Source organism: Lepidochelys kempii, chromosome 4 (genome assembly GCF_965140265.1).
Source record: "Lepidochelys kempii isolate rLepKem1 chromosome 4, rLepKem1.hap2, whole genome shotgun sequence".
In the NCBI taxonomy this organism is placed as follows: Eukaryota; Metazoa; Chordata; order Testudines; family Cheloniidae; genus Lepidochelys; species Lepidochelys kempii.
In genome coordinates, this window is record NC_133259.1 from 97,292,340 (window position 1) to 97,303,134 (window position 10,795).

Consider the following 10,795-nt stretch of genomic DNA (forward strand, 5'->3'; position numbering starts at 1 on the left):
ATTAAAAAAAAAAAAAAGATTCAGGATCTCCTTACGCGCTGAAACCCAATCGGGTACCTTGGAAAGCCAAAATGATTTACAAGAAGAAAATCAGTCTTTCTTCCACATTACAAAAGTCATGATAGCCCAGTAATTTTGTCATTCAAATCAGGATAAGATTGCCTATAAATCTTACAAAATGTAAGCAACCACTTTGACATTAATTGTTGCCTTTAAGAGCATTTAACCATGCCAACCTGCCTTAAAACGCTAATTTAAAAGTACTTTCCAGTGATGCCACAACCTTCAATGGCTGAACACTTACCAACTGTGGCAGATGCTGTTGACAGCAGAGATTTGCCCCACGATCCCCAAGCTCCCCATCCACTTCCTTTTGGAGAGTCCAAATCCTACAGTAGAAAATATTCAGTCCATTGTCAGAAATTTGTTACCCAAAGACAGGAGGAAAAACCACCAACACTAGAAAACAGAATCCAGCATATAATAAATGATGACACCAGGCAGAAAATATAATAATATAATTATCGGTTTCAGAGTAGTAGCCGTGTTAGTCTGTATTCGCAAAAAGAAAAGGAGTACTTGTGGCACCTTAGAGACTAACAAATTTATTTGAGCATAAGCTTTCGTGAGCTACAGCTCTCCGCATCGGATGCATCCACTGAATGCATCCGATGAAGTGAGCTGTAACTCACGAAAGCTTATGCTCAAATAAATCTGTTAGTCTCTAAGGTGCCACAAGTACTCCTTTTCTTAATATAATTAGGTTTGTGATTCAACAGTAATGCCATCAGGGAATCTGTGGGAAGATAAACCCAAGAGAAGATACTGGCTTCTCTGCAATGGTGATGTTGCAGTGCTGCAGTATTTTATGTACTGCCCATTGAATGGCACTTTAAATTGAGGTTTCTGGTGAAAGCTTAAGCTTCTGTGGCAGGTGTGGAGAAGAGAATAGTTCTGGTGCACAGTCCTACATTCCCTTTCTCAAGAAAATCAGTTGTAACAGCTAAGATTATAGTATTAGACTATTTTCAGTAATTCACATTTTTAATAAGGCTAAGAAACCAATAGCCTTGTTAGAACCTCTATACTACTTCTTTGTAACCTAGCTTCAATATGTATTAGACCTTCGGCCAGGAAAACAGGTGCATTAGAAAACGTACATGGCTTTTGTGCTTGAACCTCTTCATGCATCTTCAAAGGGACAGAGTAAATAATCTCTTTCCTCCAGTCCTTAACCTACAATTCCTTGTTTGTAATTTTAGCAGACATCCTCTTAGTTTACAATAGAACATGAAGAACCTGCTGAGTGTGTCCTGACTGGACATGGATTCTATTCTGCTGACATGAAAAAACAAACAACTTTTGCTTTTACAGGTGTAACAAACACTGTATCCACAAGCAATAGCAATATTGCTACTAACGTAAGCAGTTCTGTGCACTCAGTTGAAGTAGAAAGGAACCCGCAACAGCCAGGTACACTTTAATTTCAGGGATGTCTCACTGTTTTATTATGGCTAATTAACTATAATTTTCAAAGTAGTGAGTAATAATATAAATAAAACAATAGTAATAATAACTGAAATAATTCAAGATTTTGTAAATGAGCTCTGTGGAACATATAATAGAAATGCCATCTGATAATGGTTAGACAGATGGTGAATTGTGGCTATGACTACCAATTAGCTAAGAACAACAAATACAGCTAGTTTAGGAAAACATCCTCTTGCTTTTGAGCTCCTGTGTTTGTCCATCTGTCAGGTCTTATCTTTAAAGGGCCCTATTCAGCAAAGCATTTAAAACTGTGCTTAAGTCTCACTGAACTCAAAAGGGATTAAAGCACATACCTAAATGTTTGGCCTTAGACTGTCATCTCTTTGGGGCAGGGATTGTCATTATTATGTTTGTACAGTTCTACAATGTGACCCAAATCCGATTGAGGCCTCCAGGTGCTATCACAATGTAACTTTGAAAACAAACACATCCCTAGGACACTGTATAGGTTGTAAAGTCAAGAACTCAGAAATAAGGAAGCACCAATTTATGATTGTATGTGTGACCCAATTCTGCCCACTTTTTGGTCCATCCTGCGCACTGAATGAACCGGGGTATGGGGGAAATTAAAGACTATCATAGTGCATAGGCGAAAGGGGGTCAAATTTATGTTACATGGGCAAATCTGACTCTTCCTAACTTTGGAGTGCTTCACTGCAACCTAAATAGTATTATTTTAAACACAGCTTTTTTTTTTTTTATTTCCTAGGTTTTTGTAGAAAATTGACCATGATTATTTCATAGCAAAATGCTAATGCAATGAATATATTATTTTTACAGAATCCTGTCCTTTGCACAAAGTGGGGAAACATGTTCATGATTCTGTCATACAGAAAGCTAATTACCATCAAGGAAAGATGTTTTGGAAGAAAGACTGGAGTACTGTCATGGATGGGTATAAACTGTTCAGGAAGGACAGGGAGGCCAGAAAAGGTGGGGGAGTTGCACTGTATGTAAGGGAGCAGTATGACTGCTCAGAGCTCAAGTATGAAACTACAGAAAAACCTGAGAGTCTCTGGATTAAGTTTAGAAGCGTGAGCAACAAGGGTGATGTCGTGGTGGGAGTCTGCTATAGACCACCAGACCAGGGGGATGAGGTGGACGAGGCTTTCTTCCGGCAACTCGCATAAGTTACTAGATCGCACGCCCTGGTTCTCATGAGCAACTTCAATCATCCTGATATCTGCTGGGAGAGCAATACAGCGGTGCACAGACAATCCAGGAAGTTTTTGGAAACTGTAGGGGACAATTTCCTGGTGCAAGTGCTGGAGGAACTAACTAGGGGCGGAGCTCTTCTTGACCTGCTGCTCACAAACCGGGAAGAATCAGTAGGGGAAGCAAAAGTGGATGGGAACCTGGGAGGCAGCGACCATGAGATAGTCGAGTTCAGGATCCTGACACAAGGAAGAAAGGAAAGCAACAGAATACGGACCCTGGACTTCAGAGAAGCAGACTTTGACTCCCTCCGGGAACTGATGGGCAGGATCCCGTGGAAGAATAAACAGGAGGGGGAAAGGAGTTCAGGAGAGCTGGCTGTATTTTAAAGAATCCTTATTGTGGTTACAGGGACAAACCATCCCGATGTGTAGAAAGAATAGTAAATATGGCAGGCGACCAGCTTGGCTTATCAGTGAAATCTCTGCTGATCTTAAACACAAAAAAGAAGCTTACAAGAAGTAGAAGATTGGACAAATGACCAGGGAAGAGTAGAAAAATATTGCTCGGGCATGCAAGAGTGAAATCAGGAAAGCCAAATCACACCTGGAGTTGCAGCTAGCAAGAGATGTTAAGAGTAACAAGAAGGGTTTCTTCAGGTATGTTGGCAACAAGAAGAAAGCCAAGGAAAGTGTGGGCCCCTTACTGAATGAGGGAGGCAACCTAGTGACGGAGGATGTGGAAAAAGCTAATGTACTCAATGCTTTTTTTGCCTCTGTCTTCACGAACAAGGTCAGCTCCCAGACTACTGCACTGGGCAGCACAGCATGGGGAGGAGGTGGTCAGCCTTCTGTGAAGAAAGAAGTGGTTCAGGACTATTTAGAAAAGCTGGACGTGCACAAGTCCATGGGGCCGGATGTGTTGCATCCGAGAGTGCTAAAGGAATTGGCGGATGTGATTGCAGAGCCATTGGCCATTTTCTTTGAAAACTTACGGTGATCAGGGGAAGTTCCGGAAGACTGGAAAAAGGCTAATGTAGTGCCAATCTTTAAAAAAGGGAAGAAGGAGGATCCTGGGAACTACAGGCCAGTCAGCCTCACCTCAGTCCCTGGAAAAATCATGGAGCATGTCCTCAAGGAATCAATTCTGAAGCACTTAGATGAGAGGAAAGTGATCAGGAACAGTCAGCATGGATTCACCAAGGGAAAGTCATGCCTGACTAATCTAATTGCCTTCTATGATGAGATAACTGGCTCTGTGGATGAGGGGAAGGCAGTGGACGTGTTATTCCTTGAATTTAGCAAAGCTTTTGACACGGTCTCCCACAGTATTCTTGTCAGTAAGTTAAAGAAGTATGGGCTGGATGGATGCACTACAAGGTGGGTAGAAAGTTGGCTAGATTGTCAGGCTCAACCGGTAGGGATCAATGACTCCATGTCCAGTTGGCAGCCAGTATCTAGCGGAGTGCCCCAAGGGTCGGTCCTGGGGCCGGTTTTGTTCAATATCTTCTTTAATGATCTGGAGGATGGTGTGGATTGCACCCTAAGCAAGTTTGCGGATGACACTAAACTGGGAGGAGTGGTAGACATGCTGGAGGGTAGGGATAGGATACGGAGGGACCTAGACAAATTGGAGGATTGGGCCAAAAGAAATCTGATGAGGTTCAACAAGGACAAGTGCAGAGTCCTGCACTTAGGACGGAAGAATCCAATGCACCGCTACAGACTAGGGAGCAGTTCTGCAGAGAAGGACCTAGGGGTGACAGTGGACGAGAAGCTGGATATGAGTCAACAGTGTGCCCTTGTTGCCAAGAAGGCCAATGGCATTTTGGGGTATATAAGTAGGGTCATTGCCAGCAGATTGAGGGACGTGATCGTTCCCCTCTATTCGACATTGGTGAGGCCTCATCTGGAGTACTGTGTCCAGTTTTGGGCCCCACACTACAAGAAGGATGTGGATAAATTGTAGAGAGTCCAGCGAAGGGCAACAAAAATGATTAGGGGTCTGGAACACATGAGGAGAGGCTGAGGGAACTGGGATTGTTTAGTCTCCAGAAGAGAAGAATGAGGGGGGGATTTGATAGCTGCTTTTAACTACCTGAAAGGTGGATCCAAAGAGGATGGATCTAGCCTATTCTCAGTGATAGCAGATGACAGGACAAGGAGTAATGGTCTCAAGTTGCAGTGGGGGAGATTTAGGTTGGATATTAGGAAAAACTTTTTCACTAGGAGGGTGGTGAAACACTGGAATGCGTTACCTAGGGAGGTGGTGGAATCCCCTTCCTTAGAAGTTTTTAAGGTCGGGCTTGACAAAGCCCTGGCTGGGATGATTTAGTTGGGAATTGGTCCTGCTCTGGGCAGGGAGTTGGACTAGATGACCTCCAGAGGTCCCTTCCAACTCTGATATTCTATGATTCTATTCTATGATTACTTACTGGACTGCTTTGTTCATTCGGTGTCACTTCTGATCCAGGTTCAGGATCAAGACTCACAGACTCACTGCAGTCAGTAGGTATGTTTTCAGTCACCTCTCCACTGGAAGGCTGATTTGCAATTACTTCTGCAGTCAAAGGATTTTCATTGATAACCATGTCCCCTTCTTGTTCATTACTAGTATTATGAGAAACTTGTCTCTGTTCATCTTGGAAAGACCCATGCAAGATCCCAGCTGTTTCACTGTGTTCTGCTGCATCATTAGACAACACATCACTGCTAAGCATTGCCATTACTTCAGGTTTTCCTTCAACGGGTATTGCATCACTTGCGCCATCAGACATTTTTATTTCTGCTTAAAAAAAGCAAAGAAATTAGTATATTTATATTAGCTAATCAAAGTAATTTCAAATCCCATAAACTCTTAAATGACACAAGGCACTGAAATATATAGCCTTCCTCGCCATCCACAGCATGCTAATAATGATACAGAAGACTACAGAAGTTTGCGTTGTAAATTTGCAGTGTTTCATCTACAGAAATCATCAGGGTCCATTTGGGAAGGCTAGTTATAGCCCTTGATCTTGTAGGAACTCCCACTGATGTCAATGAGAGACTCAGGTGGCGACCAAGGAGAGGACCTAGAATCCATGTAAGTAACACTGATTGCTTCATCTAAAGAAATCTTGCAGATTTAAAACCCTACATAGATTTGCCCCAGACTTTTTCTTTTCTTCACATTATAGACTAATAGACTCTAAGGCTAGATGGACCATCATGATCATCTAGTCTGACCTCTTGCACATTGCCGGCCAAAAAACCTCACCCACACTCCTGTAGTAGGTCCATAGCCTCTGGATGAGTTACTGAAATTCTCTTTGCTTGTTTAGCATTGGCTTCCGCTAGGTCCCGCCCATTATCTCACCAATGCAAGTGCAAGAAGAGCAGCCTCTCTGTAACCCTTGACATCTGGAACAATGTTTCTAGTATCCGTCCTACATGCCATTCATACTCTAATCTCATGTGAAAACTGAATTTTTCTTTTCTACAGCCATTTTTTAAACTTTGAATCAGAACTGCATTATTTAACTCTGTAAAGCATTTTCAAGTACTATTTGTATGAAAACTATTGTAAAACATGCATTCTGATGTATAAAATTGTGCTGTTCAATAGCTGTGGGGGTGCACGCAGTCCATTCTTAAAAGTGTATTTTGTGACTCTTCCAGCTCTAGCAAATCCCACTTACAGTGGGTTTGATTCTGATTTCACTTGTACTGATGAAAACTAGGAGTAACTCTACTGAAGTCAATGGGCTGATTCCAGCTCTTGTGGCCCCTTTACACTGTATGGTGTAAAGGGACCATGCAGTGGGCCCTGGGGGGAATTTCTCTGAAAAGTCATCAGTTGAGCCCTAAAGCCCCCCACAGGAGCATACTGTGGGCAGACCTGGGCCAGAGACTTCCCAGACAGGTCTGGTTGGCTAACCTGGGTAATGCTGGGTAAAAGCAGACACTGGGGCTGCTCTGTAACTTATACTGGGGACTGCTCTGGTTCCCAAAGTAGCCTGGAGTCCAAGAGACAAAAAGATGGTATAAAGCCATCTTTGCGTGATATTCTTCCTGGACTGCACCTTCTCTGCCACACCTCCTGATCCCATCTCATTGAGCCTCTCAGAATCAGGCATAATGAGCGTAAGCATCTGATGCACACAGAAAAATTGAGGGGAAAGCGTTTAAAGAAAAACTGAGAAACTATTCAGAACTTAGAGCAGGATATATGAGAGAGAGTATAGATGCATTTATTAAAACTCAGCTCTTTATTAATTACCTACAGCCACAGGTGACATGACGTGACAGTTCAGAAGTCTGTTTTACATGCAAGGCTGCTGAGAACACAACCATATAAAGCACAACAGGGGAGAGAGCACTGGAAAATAATTAATAGATTTTAAGGACAGATGGGAATATTCAGATCATCCAGTCTGACTGTATGTATAACTCAGTCCAGAAAACTTCACCCAGTAATTTTGGTAGTGAAGGGAGCTGTTCTTCTTTACTACATAACTGAACACTATTGAAATGTAGCAGTTTGTAATACCATCAGTTGCTGCAGAGAATTTACCTGAATGTAAGTCTTGGAAGACTAATGAAGGAGAACTGCTTTTCAGATATACTGGGCTTGATTCTTCTCTCATACCAGTTTTACACAAATGTAGGATCTTTAACTCCCATGGAGTTACTTCAGATTTACAACAGTGAGTTATGAATATGAATATATGAATACATACCTATCAAGTGTACAGTTTTAGTAGGTACATTCCTCATTTTAGACCCAAATGTACTTCTGTCCCAGACAAATATGGTGCTGTCTCATGTTTTTAATGACTGTTTTTTCATTTGACATTTCTAACACCAGTAATTAAACTGATAGAAAATTTTACATGCAATAAATAAGCGAGCCCCCCATTCAAGCTTTTTCTGGTATATGAAGTTGGTTATATAATTTAGGAATGTAATTCATTTTAACTGTTGGTAATTCACACTTTGGGTTTTGGCTACTTGAGTTCTATATAGATATATTTGTAATGATTAAGACTATACAAAGAATCTGATTGATATGATTTAAACAGAACTGGCTGGATTCTGATCTTGCTTACACTCATGTAAATTAGGAGTAGCTTAACTGAAGAGTTAAACTGGTAGAAAAAGAGAGAGGAGAGTTATTCCCTATATATCTGAAATTAAAACTTTTTCCTTCACTTTTCAGTTAATTCTTGTTAATGTTAGCTCATTTTCAGTCCTTTATAGTCTAATAGGAAATAGCAACATTTGAAGTTAAAATCATGTGATGATTGTAAATTAATGAAATTGCATGTATGCAAAAAAAAAAAATGTAGATAGATTGGAGTCTGATCCTAAGCTCTAAGCAGCTTGAAAGATCACATCCTGAGAAGTACAGAGGACATCATACAAGTGGTTCCATTCTTCTCTCTCCAAAAGGCCCCAGAGAGTGTTTTGGGGGGAATTGTTCATTTGTCCTGAAGGATCTCATGTCAGAGCTACCACAGAGATTTATTTTCATTTGTCCCAAAGAGGTGAATGTAAGGCCATTGGGGGGAGAGAGGATTTGGGCTGCAGTGCCATAGGCATGCAGTGGACATACAGGCTCTGGGTTTCATTTTCATCAGTCCCAGATAACATAGTTTCCAGAGCCTGGCCACCAAATTAAGAATTGGATCAGAGGGTCCTGTCAGAAGCTTAATCTGAATGAAACAGCGGTGATGTTAGTGCATTGGGTTGGGAGAGAACTGGAGGGAAGGTCAGGGCATGGTTTCAGCAGGCATTCATTACTGAGATGACTTCTCCATGATTTGTTCAAGATCATTGCTATTTGAATGGTGTTTTGGGGCTCCTTGTTTGCTCCTAGAATTCCAAGTGGTTTTAGTAGCTCTCTGTTCTGTAATTCACATCTCCAGATGGTTGGGCAGAGCCCAGGTTTGTTGTTTTTTATTGAGGGTGCAGTATGCTTGTTTGAGGGCAGGATTGTCATTTTTTGTTATACATTTAAATAGTATTTATTTTTCCCACTTCCCCTCACTGAATTACTTTCCTCCTCCAATTGTGCTTGTGCTGAAAAAAACAACTGGTATAGTTGTTTTCAGTAGCACTTTACTTGCTGTGTAATGCAGCTTTTAACTCACACTTCTTACTTAAAAGAGTAACATGGGTGACAATTAACATTTCTGACCATGGTTCTTTGTAAACAGAGAAAGTTATCAATTCCTGAATCTGGTCTCTCTGACTCATCCAGAAAAGATTACGGCCGTGTACACATTAGACCTCTTCTTAAAATTTCACATTATTCCTTCCACAGGTGGAGCAATAGAGAGTGCTGGGGCAGAGTGACTAGCAGCATTTTAATGGCCATGACATCTACTCCTGGTCTGAAAAGGAACTACACAAGAGTTAGGATGGAAATTTAAAAAAACCAAATCATCCCATGTAGAGAAGTCCTATGAATGCTGTGTAGATTGTATAATGAAAATCCACAAGGGGAAAGGAGTGACTGTTCAGCAATTACTGCAGCTGAGGAAAGAGTGGCAATGGCAGAGTCTAAAGGGTGTACTGTACAGGGATCACAGTTATCTATTGGTTGAGCACCACCAGTATGCCTGCCACTGCACATGGAAGACACAATCCCTGTTCCCAGGAGCTTTTAGTCTTCACCTTGAATGGTCGCTTAGGGTATGTCTATACTGCAATTAAACACCCCTGGCTGGCCTGTGTCAGCTGATTCAGGCTTGCAGGACTCAGGCTAAGGGGCTGTTTAATTGTGATGTATACATTTGGGGGGACATTCCCCCATCGCAAGGTCTCTGAACCTTAATGTCTATTCTGCAATTAAACAGCCCCATGAGCCCAAGTCAGCTGGCACAGACCAGCCATTAGTTTTTAATTGCAATATAGACATACACTTAGAATGTGCATTAATTATTTACGCTACACAATCTGTTCCACCTTATATTCAGCTGTGACACTCTGAGAACCTTTTCCAGACCTGAAGAAGAGCTCTGTGTAGCTCAAAGCTTGTCACTTTCACCAGCAGAACTTGGTGCAATAAAAGATAATACATCACCCACCTTGTTTCTTGAAAATGGTGTGGTCTTTAAAGTTTGTATTCAAAGCTGCAGCCATAGCAATACTGGAGGTGAGAATTCAAATCCTGTTCAGTAAATTTAGGAGTTTGAACTGTATTGTTTATCCAATTTTCAGTGTTGCATCCTTGAGGCAGGGACTGAGTCTTCCTCTGTGTCTGTACAGTTCCATGGATACCATTGACAGTACATGAACAATAAAAGTCACAGTTAAATAACAAGCACTTGGTGACATTTTAATTATTTGTTTATATTGTAATTTACTTATCTTTGGAAAACACATTTACAACTCACACTGTTGCAGATTTATCACAGTGTTAGCAATGTTTGCCATTATGAGTATGGCAAATACCACAAATACTGAAGTACAGATACATTCTGTCTAGGTTTTAATGGTGCTCACTGGCTGATGATTCTGGTGGCATTACATGAAGAGAAATAGTTTGTTTCTAGTTAAAAGGACAGATTCTATCCAGAGATATTTGCACACAACTTCCATTGAATTCAGTGGAATTATGTGCATGTATATCCTGATTGCACAATTTAGCACTAATAGCTTCATTATGAGCCTAATCTAGCAAAGATTTATATACACTTGTAAATTTGACTGATACATGCATACATAAGACTTTACAGGATTGGATCCTATATTTAGAAACTCACTCAAGTTCATCCTAAGTGCAGCTGGTCAGTTAAACCCCTTCCCCAATGAGCTAGGTAGGTATACAGCATTCTACCAGACAGGGGCTAAAAATAGTTTGCAGAAAGAAAGGAAACAAAAAGAGCAATGAAAATCCCTGTTTCAACCCAGCATAATGTGTAATTCAGGTGGTCATGCATATGATCTTACAAAAAAGTAGCCTACATTCACATTAAAAAGCAATTGAATCAGTTAGCTCCTCTGTATCTAAACCAAGTACATGGAACTATATTCTTCTGTAGGTTTCAAGGAAGACTCAGGACCACGTTTACACATGCTGCAAACAGACATTTCTGTTGATG

At 41.1% G+C, this 10,795-nt stretch overlaps 1 protein-coding gene across 2 annotated transcripts in view; it reads right to left on the reverse strand.

Moving 5' to 3' along the window:
* The window catches only part of FAM114A1 (family with sequence similarity 114 member A1), a 75,115-nt gene that overhangs the window by 63,446 nt on the left and 874 nt on the right, over positions 1–10,795 (reverse strand). For both annotated transcript variants that reach the window (XM_073342284.1, XM_073342283.1), the window contains exons 2-4: positions 9,779–9,951; positions 5,141–5,490; positions 305–389 (exon numbers count right to left, since the gene is read on the reverse strand). In XM_073342284.1, coding sequence (XP_073198385.1) covers positions 305–389; positions 5,141–5,490; positions 9,779–9,833 — 490 coding nt within the window. In that variant the 5' untranslated portion in view covers positions 9,834–9,951. The remainder of the gene's footprint in view (positions 1–304; positions 390–5,140; positions 5,491–9,778; positions 9,952–10,795) is intronic.